General features: G+C 43.0%; 1 protein-coding gene across 2 annotated transcripts in view; it reads left to right on the forward strand.

The window, feature by feature from the left end:
* Positions 1-19,065, forward strand: part of LOC128439750 (SH2 domain-containing adapter protein F) — a 100,438-nt gene that overhangs the window by 14,598 nt on the left and 66,775 nt on the right. For both annotated transcript variants that reach the window (XM_053422171.1, XM_053422248.1), the window contains exon 2: positions 5,672-5,804. In XM_053422171.1, coding sequence (XP_053278146.1) covers positions 5,672-5,804 — 133 coding nt within the window. The remainder of the gene's footprint in view (positions 1-5,671; positions 5,805-19,065) is intronic.

Below are 19,065 nucleotides of genomic sequence, written 5' to 3' on the forward strand. Positions count from 1 at the left end.
ATGAGCCAAAGTGGCAGGTGCCTGCCATAGTCTCCCTCCTTTCCTAATGTTCTCCCTCTGTTCCCACTGATTTGAAATCTGCTTTGTCGCCTGAGAGCCGCATTGCATTTCAAGAACTCTGATGCAAGCTGCCAGAGCTCTGGCAGGTGTAAGACATGGCCAACCTGGGATCTGAGCTGTGGAATGAGAGTAATTGAGTGAGTTCTCGCTCTGTGCTGCAGACCAGTAAAAGACCCAGCTACCACCGTGGGGACAAGGCCCCTAAGCCTGTGATGTGGCTTTGTGAGATTCATATAGGTTTACATCACAGCTTAGCACAGACCCTGATTTATTGAGGCACGCAGCACAGCAGTCTTATGCTGAGGGGGGTGGAATTTTACTTTCCCGACAAGTGTGGCTTGGCTGCAGCCCTGACACACCCTGGCATGCCACAAGGCAGATGGTGAGTCCCCAGGCGTCGCCACTGCTCTCTAGCACCCCACTCCTCACAACCCCCCCCCCGTGCTTCTCCTGCTGTCGAGCAGTCATAAGTGCAGTGGGACTGGAGGGACACATTGTAACAATTTGGAAATATCCACCCCATCCACCACCAAAACATGAACTATAGGCTGCAAGGGCTGAGTGATGGCACCATATAGAGGCGGTCGGTTAATCTAAGACTACATCAATACCAGTAGTTTTTCATTTGAAAATGTTGTTTTCAAATTAGTGCTCAGCATCAGTTCTGATCCCTTTCTTATTCTAACACACTTGAACAAGCTTATCATGTCATACCATGTGTACTCATTTACACTGAGCACTCATGTGCCTGTGTAAATATAAATAATTTGGTTGCTATTTGCAGAATGATAGCAGATTGCTGGGAAATACACTTTCTATGCATGTTTCATTGTAAAATGCAGAATTTAACTGTTAGCAACAGCTGTTAGCAAAGTCTACAGGGTTAGCAACCCTTGTAATTGTCCGTGTTATGTTCTACACTGGTAGCGGAGGCCAATGCCTGTTGTTTTGTCTTCTTAAAGGGGGTCATGTGGTACGAGCCTGAGAAATCACAGAGTCTTGGCCTAGGACTCGAATAGCAAGCAGGTGTTAGTGTCTACATCATTGTTGTCAAACATCCCTGTTCCTGCCAGTTCAGACTAAAAGGCCTTAGGTTTCTTCTAACTACAGTGGAGGCAGCAGTGTCTCTGATCTTCTCTGTTTCAGCGGAGTAGATACGTTTTCAAACGAAAACCCAGTGGTATGGATGTAGCTGAAATAGTCAATGGTTCAAATTCCTTTAAGCCCAAGAAGCATATGTCTATGTTAATGGCATTGTTTTTGCTAATGGGTGGCATCAGAATACTGTTTCACACATTACTGGTTTGTAAATGTATGAATGTGACACTGGACAGAGTTGGTGATGTCCATTAGGCTCTGAACCCTATTTATTTCTGTCCTTCCTGGAGACCTTATTCAGTCACATATTTCCTCAGAATTCAAAAGGAAAGTGAAATAGCAAAGAGAAACTTCAGTCTTCCACAACCAACTTCTTTTTGTTTCATTTTTACTCAATGATAGTCTAGAAACTGGTTGTGATCATTCATCAGGTTTTGATTGAGAGGGGGTAAAGTTGCCTGGCGCTCCTTACTGGTAATACAAACATGAGTCAGGTGCTATGAAAGAGCTTTACTGCTCAGCTTGGAGTTAAATATTTATATTTATTATTTATAGCAATGTTTTTATTGACTGTAGGTCGATTTTCAAATAATTTTTAACTGAATATTTTAGATACATTATTAAAAGGGATATTAAGAAGCTTGAACGTGGAAAGTATATTTAGAAGGGAAGTACAACCAAGAAATGTTTTACTGATTCCTGTTTGCATTCAGAGAACTACAACTGGACTTTACTTGAACCCAATTTAGATTTTCTTTATGAAGGTTTAAAGGGTATTGAGGCACTCATATTGGAGTAACACATTTCCAAGTGAAGTGTTTAGCCTTCTTTTCCCTTGTGGGCGGATGAAAGTGTTGCGTTTGAATCTTCCAGGATTGAATTATTCTAAGACATCATTCTATCTAACACTATCATGAGTTTTTATCACACACCCTGTCCTATATTTATTCTGTGTTATGTCAACAGGAAAGCAAACGATGAGGTCATGAGTTTTGAATGGCTCCACGCTTACAGTAACTTCCTTAAACATGCTCAAACATCCTCTAGCTAATTATGAAGGTGTATGAAGTGCTAAGGTGGGAGAAGTTTTAGGTGTGAGCTCGGCTTAAACGTCACTATGGACAAAGATATGAGCTGTGTTCTGCCTGCAGGAACTTTCCCCAGGAAACAGGATTTTTTCAGTTCCAGGGAAATCTTTTTACCAACTACAAAATGTCCTGTTTGGGGGCTAGAACTTAACTAAAACACACACAACTTTGGGATTGGGTTTGCGTCAGTGAAGATGGCTGATTGGTCAAATGGGAATTTTGTATCAGTTTGCCAATCTCTGAAATGCTTGTAAAATCAGTTTTCTATCATCAAGGCTAGCACTTTGATATTTTGCTGTTTCGTCGCTATTGCTCATTTAATTAGCAAATTAATTTACTTACATAGCATCGCCATTTTCTTCTGCTGCCCACCCTATTAGACGGGAGAGGATCAGCTTGTTGTATCCATCAGTTGTTCTAACGTCAGCCAGCTAATTTGCCTTATCTCCCATTGTCTTTCGACAGCTATATAAACACAGGGGAACAGCTGTCCGTAGTAACCATTAAGTTCCTTGAAAAATGTTCCTGCGATTAAAAGTTCTAGAGACCATTGGTTGAAACGCAGCTATGAACTATTTTTGTCAACTGAAGCTGTGGAAGAGAATGTAAGGCTCCGCAGCTAACAGCTAACAAATGTCATATCACATGGGAGTTCTTTTGTCTCAAACTTGGAGCCACTCTGCTGCAGTATGTGGTCCTCACTCACTGGCATTCATCCCTCCCATTTAGGTGATTCATATGTTTTTTTAAGTGAGGTTACTTATTTTTAGTTCCGGACTGTGTTTGCAGTGATGGACCTGAGGTGGGTTTGGCACATAACGCTATGATTACAGATGGCTGCGTTTCCATGCAACAAGGTGTGAGATGGTAATGCTACTGTGGCTGCGATGCATAATTTGGGGTCTCTGGGGCTGAGAAGATGTTGCTTGTCAGAAAGGCTGAATTTTAATCAAGCTTGTGAGTGAAATATGTACATTAGTTTGTGGCCCGTAAAACAAACTAGAACAATGTTTGGATTGAATTTATCCCCCTGCTTGAGTACACAGAAGCAAAACATCTGAGGAACCCATAATTATGCTGTGGCAGAAAAAAAAAAGGTCCTGGTTATTTCCCCCAAAACAGATGGAGAGGGAATATTGAAGAAGACGGATTTAACACACAGTAACGGCTCAGAAACACATCCGCTGCACTTACCTCCTTTGCTGTTATTGCCTAATCCTTGTATAGTGCAGATGATCTGTGCAGGAATATACCTGCCAGCACTTCTCCGTCACTAAGCAGCTTACACAGTATCCCTCATGAACTTCTTAGACTGTTACGCCTGAAAACTTTTCTTTAAAATTTATGACTCCATTAAATGGCACTTGACCTTGATCTGTAAAAATGTTGGTGCTTTCCCAGCTGTAAAGAAATCCCAGAGTTGGACGGGAATATACATTCTGCTTGCCTCCCTAAGGCTTTGTGTGTGTGTGTGTGTGTGTGTGTGTGTGTGTGTGTGTGTGTGTGTGTGTGTGTGTGTGTGTGTGTGTGTGTGTGTGTGTGTGTGTGTGTGTGTGTGTGTGTGTGTGTGTGTGTGTGTGTGTGTGTGTGTGTGTGTGTGTGTGTGTGTCGTCACTCTCAAGGGTGGCCTGCATATGTAGTTTACCTCATGGAAGTGTGTCTCTGTGGCAAAGGTGGACAGTGGTGGTTCCCAGGATAGGTGGCACACCTCTGGTCTGCCCCGCCTGCCCGGCCCCATCCACCAGATGAGTGATGAGCTTGTCTGTAATGAGACTAAATCCCTTCCTGTTACGCATGACTCATAGGGTGTAGTGCCAATGCCTGTCATGGACGTGTTTACATGCTCACTTTGGTGTAAGCCTTAGCGTTTCCTTGCCTGGTTTTAATCTTAAAAACCCTTTGGCAGGATCAGACTGTCAGGCACCTCAACAGAGCAGAAGACCTTTTTCAAACAGCTGGCCCGAAACCCTCTACTCACACCCCCTCATTACATCCAATGTCCAAGAGTACAGATGGCTCAGATGGGAGTTTAGATCTTTACGTTTGATGTGGCGTCCTGGTAGATGAAGCAAACATTTCAGGGAAACAAATGTCACCCCAAGGCAGTATAGCCTCGGACTGTTACTCCGCTCCCTTAAGGTTTGGGCTGTATTTCTGGGTCTCAGGACATCCACCTAATTGCCATCCACTGCACAAAATCCTCGGCAAAAGAGCAAGACTGCAATTAGCCCGGGCTCACTGCCAGCCCGGTATAAATCTGCTAAATTGTTTGTCTTTAGAAAAGTTAAGAAAGTCGTGGGCCTTGTTTCCTCTACTTTTGAAATATAGGCCTGTCACTGGGCTATCATATAATTAGGCCGAACCAGCAGTCGCAGAGAGCGAGCTGTAAGGCTCTAAGCTGAGGCATTGTGGTGTTCTGAGGCACATAGAGGTGGGGTGGTATTTATGTATTTCTTTATCTCCTGACCTGCCTTGCTGCATATCACTTGGTCCTGCCCCGGTCCGCAGCAGCATCGCTCATACAACTCTCCTGACACATGTTGTAGTGTTCAACAGAGCAGCTCACCACCTTGCTATTTCACTTCTTCCCTCCCAACAGCTATGAAACAGGTGTGAAATTTTTTTTTATCCCGACTACAGTGACCAAAATCCTCATAACATTTATTGATATTATAGCTGTAATGTTAAAATTTGCTGAACATGTTACACGATATCAAATTTGCAACATTGACCTTGTAGAAGGAACGCTTTAGCAAAGTAGCCTGACTGACTAAACACCAGACGATTTACTGAGCTTCAGACTTATACAAAGAATGATGTCACATAAGCCATCTTCAGTCATCAGTCAGATCTGGACATTCTCTGGAGTTTGTCTATACCATCTCTACCTCATCCCTTCAATCTTTTGTATTCTTGTTGTTTTGTTTTGTGTCCATTGTATGTCATTGACACGCCCAATTGATTGAGGTGAATCCTGCAGAGGATCTCCTGCTGTGTTCTCACAATATCTCACCTGCAGTATTTACTAGGGAAACTCTGGAGAAGGTCCGGAGCACTTCACTCTGACATTTGCGTTCTCACATACAGCCCCTGTGGATAATGTCAGGGGATTATTCAGAGTTAAGTGCAGAAAGTCTGAAAGCAGCTAAACTCACGCTGGAAAATCCAACACAAGAAGGAAATAAATTTGTGTCGTTCTACTGCAACAGCCGCCACTGGCCCTTCCTCTGCCATGTTTGAAAAAGCAAACGCATATTACTTGCTGTGTCTGTGTCTTGAAAACAGTGTCAATAACAACACCACAGTAATTAAGGATTGAAACGATACAATTTACCATTTAGAATTTTATCATGATGAACTGTGAGGCAGATAACTGTTTCATCCCTACTAACATCTCACCTTTCCTTTTTATTCATCTGCCGCAGCTCATTATCCTTGAAGACTATGCGGACCCTTTCGATGCTGAGCAGGCGGGTGGCACACAGACCACCACGGAGAAAGTGACAACCGAGAATGACGGCTACATGGAGCCGTACGAGGCCCAGAGGATGATGGCAGGTAAATCAATCGCCTCTTTGCTTCCTGAGTTTTCTTGTTTTTGTGTCACATAGCTGCCTCTCTCTGTCTAACCGTTACACCTGTCAGTGAGGGAATTGTACCGTTGCTGTTTCTTCGGGTTGTATATCTTGGAGGAATGTTAATTAATATGAAATGTGATTTTTGCCCGATGTTTCTAAGCTGGGAGTTAATGAAGAGGCTCTGAAGGCCAGATGTTATTTTACATGACAGGTGCAGCAGAGCAGAAATGGTCTGTGTGTCATGAAAGACGTCCAAACATTTTTAGAAGCAGGACCTTTGCCCCCGGAAATCATTACCGCCATAGGTGATTTAAAACCATACCTCAGATTGGCCAATAAATGCTTTATAACTGTTTATTCTACTTAACTGTGTGCACGTGGAGACAGCCTCACAGGGACTTCCAAGATGGCCATATTGTGATTTTGTTGTTTTTCTGAGACAACAACAGCTGTGTGCTAACATAAGAATTCAGCCCAACCACATTCTCCACACAGCTTTGTCAGAGGAGACAATCATTCTGTGGCTAAATGAGCACAGCAGTGACAAAGAACAAAGAATGTGCAGCGAGGGATGAGAGATGTTGAAAAATGCAGAGAAAACAAAACATGTGGCAGCTGTTTTCCTCTCCCAAACCGACCTATGAAAAGAATGTTTCGCAGGAAATGTTGAATGTCATACCTCAAATTTAGACCTGGATGTTTCACCTACCATGTGATGGTACCTCTCACCCTCCCACACACACACACTCCCAGGCAGGACATGAACGTCTCTGTCCCTCCTCGGCAATTTCCTTTTAATGGGCCTCCAGACAATCTCTAGTTTTCATCTCTCTTACTGGTTTGACCTTTGGCCCAGTCATTGCCTCAGCCGAGCACAAAATCCGAAGATTTATCGGTTCTCTCTCTCAGGTGGGGGGAGGCTGCGAATTAAGTAAAAAAAAATCTGAGCGAGCATGAGGTATCTCTTGAATCTTGGAACTTGAAACTTCAAGTATTTCTGTTTTTCTTTTCAAATTCAGCTCAGCTCACCTCTGAAATTGACAACGTGAACTACGCTGGCAGCAACGGTTCATTTGATCTGATGAAGTTTTCATCAAATTTTTTCTGTTGTTATTGTTACTGGTTTGTCTGTTTTCTTGTCTTTGAAACCAGAGGCAGCGGGGGTTTCAGTCTCCTTTCTTTTATCCATCACATCTATTGATTACTCGTTCTTGTTTGCTTCCCTGCTGTTTTGATTAAGCTTGCAGCTTGTTGTTTTAGGAAAAGCTGTTATTGGATTTAGCTCTGGATAATTTCACAAGCAATAAATAAAACACTTTCAGTTCAAATGGATGCACAGTGAGAGAATATTTTTTAAGGCGAAAATTAATATTATACATCATCACCTGTAAACAGGGGGATTATGTGATTGTCTACAGATGCAAAAATAACTCTGATCTATTGGATTGTGTTGACTGTGTTAGAATGTAACCTTTATCATAATTATAGCCTTCATAATAATCAAAGGCATGGTTAGACGCAGTTGTGCAACACTAGGTTTTTGCATAACTGAATGTTTTGGGGACAATTTGAGTCCATGATCATGAGTGACTGAACCAAAGGTTGTTTGACATTTATGTATCTTGGGTAGAGACACTGATAATATATGCTGTTTTTTAGGCAGTGTCTTCCTCCAAATTCACAGTTACACAACGTTCACACTTGGATGCTCTGCCCCCACTCACGCAGTTGCCGTATAAAAGTTTTGCTCAAGGGTACCTCATTAGCGGTGTGAAGGCAAATTCATAGTTTCCGCTTCTACCGTACTGCTGCAGTCCTCTATGGTCCTCTCTGTGCAAATGTTGTCACCCACCCATGTCCCAAAATTTGTGACCATGCTGACTGTGCACGTAAACGGGCTCCAACTACTATATAACCACCCACTACAATGAAATGTGAGATCAGTTACGCATGCATGTAACGCCAGACTGACACAGGCCCTCATTTTAGTATGAATCAAACCGTGGGCATGTACGTGTGACCAGAACCAGTACGCAGCTCTCAGAGGACACGGAGCGTGGAAAGGATGGTCGGCCCTTAATGAGGGTCCAGTGCTGCTCCACTGTGCAAGGCCATACCGCTGCATCTCTCATTCTGACATTGTGTTGGTCAGGCAGAACTGGATGCTCAGAATTTATTTGGATAAAAACAGAAAAGAGAGACGGACCATTGCATGGACTGCTGCACTGTAGCGAAATAAAGGACGTTAAATCGTGTGAAGTCAGAGGCTTGCATCTCCCGCTCTGTCTCATTCTGTCACTGTTTCTCTCCCTCATCTCTTTTCTCTTTCACTCCCCAGCAAACACAGTTTTTTCCTCTCAACTCAGTGACGACCTCCCTGTTAACAGCTCAGCTCCCTGACTGTTGGCTGTAGGCAGCCCAAGCTCTAACAGCTTCCCTCCCTTCGTAGCTCTCGCTCTATAGAAACAGTCTATAGTTTCCAAAATCTGCAGCAGTGCCCTCAATCAAATTCATTTTTCGGAAATTTAAGACGAATCACTTTACACAAGGGAAGATTATTAGGCAAAGGAAGGGCAGGATAGCAGATTAACCGATGGTGAAATTACTGGTGTGAAGTGATGAGCAAACATTTTTATGTGCTACTGATGCTCAAGGTAACTTATAAAAGTTTGTTAAATTCATAAAACTTAAGGTCCTTTTAATACTGTAAATGAGAGTTAGCTTTATTAGCAATTCTTTCTCTTATCCCGAGCCAACTTTTACAAGGCAACCTGAGATAAATCTAAGTAAGTATCTTAGATAATTACAAATATCTATGAATAGTTCCCGTGCATCACACCCATGTCTTTTATGCCGATTAGAAAAAGGCTTTTTGCATTTCATGAGTCATTGGAACCTCAGTAGTTAAACGACCTGATTTGATTAATAAGTTTTATCATGTTTTTACTGTGGGCAGTGGGATAGAAATCAGTGGTAGATCATTAATTTTCATTTGTGATGAGATGAGTTAAAAGGGCTGTTGCACAAGAAAAGCAACTGGCCATTACTAGCCAATCAGAGGTTTGTGTGCTGATGTGATCCTGTTCATTGAACTTTGTTTGCAGCAGAAATATGAAAAACATATTTAAGAATCTCCTCACAGTCTGTCAGGGGCTGATTCTGTTGGTGAACACAAACAATATCAAGTTCACCTTCCCTAAGTTCCAAGTAGTCCCTCCAAATTAGTTTTTTATTACTGCAGCTTAAATTTGGAAGCCTGTTTAAATAAATCATTCCTCAATCACAGTTGTGTTAAACTGTGCTATTTTGAAGATACAATTATGATTCCATAATTACTCAACAATCCCACCTTAAACACACACATTGGACCACATAGTGGAGGTGCGGTGTGTAAAGCCCGAGGCAAAAAGTGCCACTGCCGTTTTCATAACAGTGTGTGCGTGTGTGTGACTGTGTGAGTGAGCTGAGCTGAATGGCGCTCGTGTGTGTGCGCGTGCGCGACAGCTCTTTCTCCAAAGAGCTGTCGTTGCTGTGGTTGAGCCGGCTGATTTATGGGCCTGCAGAAGGGGCATGTCACAACTTCCTTTACCTGAAAAGCCAGACCAGTGCTCACGAGCTGCTCCACACTGGCGCTCGGTCGGGGCCTTACTGCACCACCTGTAGTTATGTGAAGACATGTGTGACGCCACTCTGTCTTCAGAGCGTTTTCATGCGTGCGTGTTTCCAGAGGGACGCGAATGCTTGTCATGTCCACACGTGTCAGCCGCTGCATATGCTATCTTTGTATTTGTGTGTGTGTGTTAAAAGTGTGTGTGTGTGTGAGTGTAAGGGTGAACGAGGCTGTTTTCTTCTCCCTCCTCAGCTGTCAGCATGGACATTCCCAGCATACCTCAACACATGCGGCAGCATCTAATCACAGGAAGAGCTGTTGGTTACGAAGCTAGAATCAATTTTTTGATGTTACTCTATCTGCTCCACTTGACGCTGTTCCCTCTAACATTGTTGTAGCTGTTGAGACTTGTTACACTGACAAGTACAAGGGGCCGGGCTAGAACTGCAGAGTACTCTGCGTCAAGCCATTTCTCAATGAACACACGCACACACACATACACACACTCACACAGACAGACAGACAGACACACACACACACACACACACACACACACACACACACACACACACACACACACACACACACACACACACACACACACACACACACACACACACACACACACACACACACACACACACACACACACACACACACACACACACACACACACACACACACACACACACACACACACACACACACACACACACACACACACTCACACACACACACACACACACACACACACACACACACACACACTGACTCAGGCAGGCAGACGACCATGTGAGAGTTTTCCCACAGTGCAGAGGAGGCCTGTTACAACTAGCATGATTGAGCTCTCCCGACACACACACACACACACGCACACACAGTCCACTTGCCAGTCCTCAAGCTATAGCTACTGTACAGAAAGTGTGTGTTGAGGTGTGTGTGCGGGGGGTTTTGTGGGTATCGGAAAAAATTAACCCCTCCGGTGTGAAATATTAATGGCGGTGGTGAATTTATAACACGCTGCGTCAAAGTTGTTACCTCAATTTCCCCTCATCCTATGTCTCAGGTCACGTTCTCAGTCATTTAGCGGCAGGAGAGTTGTGCAACAGGGCCAGAACGCCCGGAGGGGAAGAAACCTCAATGTTTTCCATAATGGTTGACTCACGTTGGATGGTTGTTTGCTATTTCTCTCCCTCTCTCCCCCTCTTCCTCTCCCCCTCTTCCTCTATTCTCTCTGTTTGAGAAATGTGCTGGGAAATGTCTCCCGGCACTGGCACCTCCTGCACCACACTCCCAGTGATGTGGAGCAGACATCTTGTGCCAAGGAGATGAGTCATTAGCTATGAAGTTGATTATTTCAATTACTCATGATAGTGTGGCACTAAGCCCCCTGTTGACTTTACGGAATAAATTCCAGGAATATTACAGATTTGGCAATGGCCTGAGCGGGTGAGGAAACACATGTAGAGGTGGAGACTCTGCAGGGAGATAAATAGAAAGAAAAGAAAAGGAGGGCTGTAAAATCGGTCTAAAAAGAGAGCTGAAGGTAAAGACCGAGACTCAAACAGAAAGGTAAAGAGAGAGACCTAAAGGCAGAGACAGTGGGAACAAATTCTTTATTTCAGCACCCGTGGTTTCGTAGGTGTTTGGTTTCCATCTCCTCACAAGAATGAAAACTCTCCCCAGGCAGCTGCAGGTACATGTGGTGGCACATTTCTGGCCTGCAACCCTGCTTTTATTGCCCCGAGCTGTAACTCGAGCAATATTCGGAGCATGTGTCGACAGTGGCCACTTCCCAGGGGTCAATTTTATTTGATTATTTTCTGAGCTTCTGGAAATCAATGGTGTTACTGCGGGATTATTGGTTTAGAGTGTTTTCAGCATACAATAGGTTTCCTGTTCCTGTCATTTCTGGTTTTGTTTTGTTTTCATCCGTGCATTTGAAGGTTTGCATAAGAATGACCTCAGCGACACATTTGTGTATTACCACAGTTCATTATTTATTGTTAAGCATGGACTGCGAGGCCAGTAGCTGAGAACTGGACGGAGGAAGTGACTAATTAAGGCTTCACAACAACTGCTGTTAAAGGGTATTAGGGCCATAAACACTAAAAGCTACTCCCAGCTGCTCTTTTTACCAGCTCACACAACTCAATATCGCTATCTCTACTATAATACCTTCATATTTGTTTATCTGTCTTTAATTTTATTTTAAACTAATGACTTTTATATGGTTTCACATGCAGTGACAGATATAATGCTGACGTTCCATGAAACATATATTTTTTTTAATACAATAGTTTAATGATAGAGAGAATAAAAAGGAGGGGAGGAAGGTTTGGTAATGAATTTGTAGAGCCAACAAGTTGCAACAGACATGACATAAACTCACAATGCAGGAGAAGTTTCCTTAGACAAGTTGTTGCGTTTACAAGGAAATGTTTATAAGTCATGAAAGGCAGTGACACACAGAACATTTGAAAGTTCACAACACACTCCCACAAGTATGACTGCGCATCCAGAATTTGAAATTGTACCAATAGTGAAAGCATAAAACTATAATTTATGTATTTATTGGCTTGAAGACAAATGGTGCAAATCTGAGAGCTGTTAAATGACGGTGGCAGATATACAAGTCCTAACCTTTGAAATGCTGCTGGCTGCATTGTGGACAAGAAGAAATGCAGAGGTTTAGAAATGATAAAGCAGTCCCCCGCATTTGGTTTCCTGAGTGTTCACAACTTGAAGTGAATGCAAAGTGTTGCTTAAACTTTACTGTGAGTTACAATCTACATCCTGATTACTGTGCCACTTGTATGTATTTGTGAATGGTCAGGTGATATACACTTTCAGGTGTAATCAACTTAACTGGATGGAGATTTAAAAAATATATTAATTTGGATCTATTTCCCTTATGTGTTTTGACTTTATTAGGACAATTTATTGATGAATGCTTTATGAGTGAAGAAGACTTCTATTTCTTCACTGGAGCAATGACATAGGAATAGGGTAAGTACATTTGGATTCTGCTGTAGGGCTTAAATAATTCACTGATTTAGCAGACAGCCCTGAAAGTGTCTACTTACCTGACTAGACATTACATCCACACAGTAGTCAGTGGTTGCCAGACTTTGTAAGAGGGAAGCTACCAACTTATATCCCATCTACATGATCCCATGAGAAATGACTGACAGTTATTACACACTGACCTGACAGGGTGGCTCTGAGTGAAGCAAAAGCCAATGTTCCACAATGACACAACTGGATTCAGGTGGTCTTGGTGCTATTGTTGGAGCCATATTATCTCAACTCATAAAAATGGATTTGACAGAAATGCATTATGTAATAAGAGCAGCGTCGGTAGGAAGTGCATCTATGAGAATCATCTTGCCGTTGTAGATTCCCTTTCATTTCTTTAGTTTGTGAGTTATTCTGCTTCCCCCACCTCGCCATTGTGACTCTGTTGTTGATCTTTGTCCTTAAATACACGAGAGCAAGGTTTTTATAGAGACTTTTTAAACTTTAAAATGTGAAGCAGTATCACTCCTAAATAATCAGCTTCAACTAAAGACTCTCACTCTTTAAATGAACAGGGCTCGGCTGTGTCCTTCTCTTTCTTGGTTGTTATCTGTGAGTCAGCAGCAAAGTCTCAGTGCATTAACAGTTTTTGTGGGAGAAACTGAAGTTTGGAGAACAGAGATGGAGTCGTTACGTGATGCTCAGTGGCCAGAAGAGGAATGAGGTTGTACCCCCCCCCCCCCCCCCCCCTTAAAAAAACTAGGAGTGTGTTTCCCTCATATTGACAGTGATACACAGTCCACGGAGTTATGGCAGTGTGTGTGTCTGGTCTACTAGATAATGTCCAGCGGCCTGTGTGGCATGGACAGTCATTTGGCGAAGCTGAGGAGCGGAAAGAGTAGGAGGAGAGGGGAAGAGCAGGAAGACTGGCCATTTATTGATGAAATGAGAAATCTCTCGCTCCAGCCTGACATCCTCCCTCCCCCTCACTTAGCAATGAATGTCGCCCAGCATGCCAGCTCAGACAGGTCGCACACGGCTTTGTGCATGGTTTTGGTGCCGGACAGTCGTCAATATATATGACATTTTCACTAGATATTGACACGTGCAGTGCTGGTGAGAGACAATCATTATGTTAACTGCTATTATTATAGATCAGCTCATGTTTTGTGAAATGTATTGCAGGTTGAAGGAAACCGAAACCATCAAACTTGCACAGTCATGCAAAGCTGTTGTCATCATATGCTACTCTATAACTTTTTATGATGATTGACGACAAGAACACACAACAGCGCTATACTACGGAGGGGTGGGGAGGGATGTTGAGTTGGACAATCTTTGTAAGAAACAGAATCATCTTATTTCCGTTCTACCCTGTTTTTCATTTAGTATTCGTAGTATGGACTACACTTGCAGTCAATACTACATCAAGGTTTTCAAGTGCCTGAAACTGAAATGTTTGCAAACACTGCCGACATCGTTTTAATTTGAATAGTCTGGGACTGAGTTGTTGTAAGGCTAGGTGCTAATTATTGGCCATATTGAGATGTTTGGAATCGATGACGCTGTCACTCTCATTCTTGCCCTGATTGGTTCTCATCACTCACAACTCAACTATCTCAATGAGAAGCAAAAGCCCTGTTCTTATCATTACTGCTTCTAGCCCTCAGAATTTTCACCCTGTTTCTTAAATATTTTTTCTGCAAACACTCAACCAAACCCACACAAGCCCAGTGTATGTAAATGGTCATTTAAAATGTATTTACAGGAGGTGATTACTTATTTGGAGCTAAAATACTTGTTGACAGATCTAACTTTAGTCTTAGTGTGGATGTAGCCACAGATAAAGACTAATAGCAGCAAACCTGAAAAGAAATGGTTTGTAGTGGCCAGTAGATTCCTTACAACCTCTAAACTGCTGCCGTGCCAAGGCTGTGCCAAACTGGGGATGGATAGGAGGGCAGATCCACTCTCTATTCATTACATCTGAGTGGGTTGGGAGGGGTTGGAGTACAGGGGGAGGGGCCATAGGCAGCCTCTCTGGCTGCAAGGTTGGAGGTGCTGAAGTCATTCATTTTAAAGGTAAGATTAATGACACCATTAATCCCTGTCTGGGCAACTGCAGAGTGGGGCAGGACAGAATTCATACCCACTTCTGGCTACCAGGGGCCTGCAGGACACATGCATGAAATCTGTTAAAACACACACATACATGTATACACACACACACACACAAACACACACACACACGCACACACTCACAGGTAAAGGCTCACACAGCTGCTGTTTCCAACTCCGTAATTTGATGTGTCAAGTGCCGTAAAGTGGTGATGGGACCTAAGGCTGTCGTTGGTGGAGGAAGTTAATTGATGGGTGTTATTTGTCCAATCTCACTGGCTGGTGAGAGAGAAATCGAGAGAAAGAGAGAGAGAAAGAGAGAGATCGAGAGAGAAAAACAGACTAAGACAGATTTAGTGAATTAGTAACAGACAGGGAAACGTCTGGCACCAGTCTCACTTCAGACCTGTGCCCTTTGTGGTGTCTGCAGTCAAACTGGAATGGAGATCAGGCCTGTTGACACTTTTTAGGTGTTGGCGTGCAGTGGGTGGATTGCACTCTGCAGCTGTCGAAGGACGCGACAGATGGGCACCAAATATAAAAAAAAGCGGCAGACACAGGAACACAAATGCACAATGTACCACAACCAGGTCCAAGTGTAGAGAGTTGAGAGAACACATGCTTTATTTGCTGACCAAGGCCATAAAATGAAAAAAAAGTCGTATCCATCTCCCCCTTAGAGTAAATCTATTAGGAGCTCAGAGTCTGTATTAGAGGGGACCTTCTCTGTAACCTAACGTTTGGGGACATGCTCATCTGCAGTTTAAGGCCATTTGGATCAATGTCTTAAAATTCCCCTTCTCCTTACATTGTATGATAAAGGTTTTCCATTTATCCATAATAAAGCAGTTCTCATCTCTTGTCTCACACAAAGTTTTTTTTTTTGACTGTGTGTTGTTTAGAGAAATTAAAGGAATTTGTTTCTTTCCATACACTTTTTGGGAGTAATGCATTCAGAAAGTATTTAGACCCCCCTCACTTATAATCACATTTTGTTGCAAAGTTATGCTAATATTAATAAAATGTATTTCCCTCATTAGTTTGCACTCATAACCCCATAATGGCAAATGAAAATATTATCTTGGATTTCACTTTAGTAATCAGACACTTTACTGAACACTAAGTTAAAGGACATTTGGCAGCGATTGCCACTCTTATTGGAAATGATGCAACAAGCTTTGCAAACCTTGATTTTGTGATTTTCTGCTGTTCTCTTCTCCGCAGAACACCTCAAGCCATGTCTGGTTGTATGGGGATCACCGGTTGGAAGCCCTTTTAGGTCTTAGATGGATTTTTGATGGGGTTCAAGCTGGGCAGGACAATAACAGTGTTGTCACCAAACCACTCCTGCATATCTTGGTTTTGTGCTTGAGGTCACTGTTGTTGGAGGATGAACGTTTAGTGAATCTGAGGTCTTGAGCGTTGTGGACCATGTTTTCATTTCTTTTCTCTGTACTTTGCTGCATTCAGATATCCACCAACCCTGACCAGTCTCCCGAACACTGAAAATAACTCCGTTACTATGCTACACTGTTGGAAAGGGATTGCCCAGTATGTTACGGTTATGCTTCTCCTTCTGGAAGTTTCTCTGATCTCTATATAGAGATTTCTGGACCTCTGGAAATGACTGCTTTTAGGAACCGTATATATTTTTTTAGCCTTCCCCTGATCTCTACATCGTCACAGTCTTGTCTCTGATATGCACTTGTGTGCTTTTCCAAATAACGTCCAGTCAACAACAATTTCAAACAGTTTTAGCACAAGGCTGTAATGGGTCTGAATACTTCCTGAATTCACTCTGATTACACTACATTTTAGGCATTTTAGTTTCCCTCCATCTTTCAACTTCCTTTATCCATATATCTTGTATACATTGAGGCAAATGCTCTGCTTCTACCCTCCTGCATCTCATTTTCTGCATCTGTCTTTTCCTGCCAGTGATTCTTGTCTTCTCTATCACTCTCACCAGGAAGCTGTCTGGGACATTCTGTTTTCACTGTGATAGACTATAGACAAAGCTCTTTTATAGGAGCCTTGTTGTCTTGTAAAATAACCCTGGGGTGTTTTTGATCTCTCTCTGGCACCCAATTTATTGGTGACATTTATTCCGGGATGACCTTCTGTTGGTTTGTCTTCCAGAGACACTCGCTGTTATCGTTCCTCGCAGGGTAATCCTACCATTATGTAGCTTGATTTAAACATTTACCCTTTTCCTATTTTTAACCTCCATATACCGAACAATGAACACACGTGTGCTCTATAACTGTAGTGCATTTGCTTGCAGACACCAGGTGACTTCCCCCCCCTCGTACACAATTATAAAGTCATGCTTAAACTTGAGGTGACTAATTAATTAACAGTGAACTACTACCATAAAGGCACAAGGGAGATTATAACCTTATCAGTTGTGTCAAGTATGTATTCCAAGAAACGAGATCCAATTAAGCAGATGGATGGCTATAGCATAATACTCTCTCCTGTGCAGAACGTCCCCCATCCTGACCCAAGTGGTGTTTTCTAAGTCTGATGCCGAGCCAACCCAGATGCTTCTTGAAGTCTCCACTCCCAAATGACAAGAATGTTAGGTGATTGGAATGAAACACTTTGAAAGAGGAGATTTAATGAGAATACAAACAAGTTTTCAGATGACCTGTGTGTATTGTTAGTCCAACGCTTTAGGCCTTGAAAGTCTTTGGCAATAACCACTGTTGCTTCGATGAATATAAAACGGATATTCTTCGCACAGGCAATCTGCGACCTTTCCCCTCATTACTTATTCCATCAAGAGGATAATTACTCATTGCAAAGGCTGATATTTTTCCTCGCTGGAAAGATACTGACACTTATATCTTTTAATTTGGCTACCCCTGTCTCTCTCTCTTTATCTTTCTATCACTCCCATTGTCTCCTGCCCTACTTTCTTTGTTTGCATCACATCTTATCAATCACGGAGTGCGATCACCGGAGCAGTGAGGTGAGGTGCACGGGTCTGCCCGGGGCCCGGCTGGTGGGTTTGGGTTGTAATAGGCTGGTGCTGCCTGTTAATTTGATACGGTGTGTGGCCGAGGAGCCTCATTAGGAACAGCAGCTCACAGGGAGACGAGGCTCTCCATCACCACCAAGACACCACTGGCAAGAGCAAAATGGGATGGAGGCAAAGCGAGAGGACCTAGATGGAGGATGAAAGAAGAAAGAGAATTTGGAGAGAGCAAGAAAGCCAAGGAGAAGAGACTGTTAGCATAGGAGCAGCACGGGTCAGTGGAAACAAGGGAGCAGTGACAGACAGAGCAAAAGTATTGACAGTGAACCAGAATTAGAAATAAACAGAGTAGAATTTCAGCTCAGATTTCTCCCCAGAAAAGTTGACATACCCATTTAGACTAGCGGAAATCTTTATGATATGAAATTCAGAAAATACTCAAGGTTTTATCCACTGTTTTTGTTTTCAACCGCATCAGTGGTGAGGTCAGTGAATGTGGAAGAATGAGAAGTGGTGACAGCAAAAGAGCGGAAGAAACGGCTCAGGAATTCCTTCACCACTTGACCAGAATGGGTAGGAAAAGGTGGAGGAGAAAAAACAATGCAGAAACAAATAAGAGGGCAGAGGGAGCAGAGAAGCAGAGAATGAGATGGTTTAGCGCGAGAGGTTCATTTCCATTCGAGCGTTGCATTTTTCTCATCTGCTGTGTGTATCAGTGTGGTCTCACTGTTTGTAGCACTGAGATGAGATTCAGCCACGGACAGAGTGAATTATTAATGTAAAGATCTCTTTCTCCACCGAATCCAATAAGTTTCCCATGATTTGACTGTCAAAAAGATTGGTTGCCGGGGTAAGGAGAACTCCTTGATCACGTGGCGCTTTGAGTTCTCTTCCTTGGGTAATTGACTCGTGCACAGTATTGACTTTCTGGTCATGGTGATTAAGGGAGTCCAGGGAACTGGAGCCCGGTGTCTGGCTCCTCGGGGCGGGTCACTGGACCTCACAGCAAGAGTTCTCATGATGACCTTTGTGCAGAGCACAGAGCCGTGGTTAACCCCCAGCTCAGTGATCTGGAAATGCTGATCGCTGTATTGATGTGGAACACTGGATGCTGAGACTTACTGAAGGGCTGACTGGACTGCCCTTTTCTTCTCCTCCTCTCTTGTTATGTCTCTCTCTCCACCGTCTACCTGTATCCACCATTCAGAAACACTTCACCTTTTGAGGAGTTGACTTGTTCCCACCCCCAATATTATTTTGCAACTCTACGGATTTTTAAGTCATACAACGCTATTTACATACAACATCTATTCTCAGTCCATAAATTAATTCAGTTGAGGATGGATGGTTTTCTTCTGTAAATCTTTTCTGTTGTCTGTAGGCTGGCTGTGGGAAGATGGCCGTGCATGTGCAAATAGAACGTTTCTCTCTGATCCAGGCCTTTTACCTGTCAAATATCAGCTTTAAAGATTGCCGTTTAGTGCAAATATTGACGTGATACAATACTGTTATGGT

The sequence above is a fragment of the Pleuronectes platessa genome, chromosome 1 (assembly GCF_947347685.1).
Source record: "Pleuronectes platessa chromosome 1, fPlePla1.1, whole genome shotgun sequence".
NCBI lineage: Eukaryota > Metazoa > Chordata > Actinopteri > Pleuronectiformes > Pleuronectidae > Pleuronectes > Pleuronectes platessa.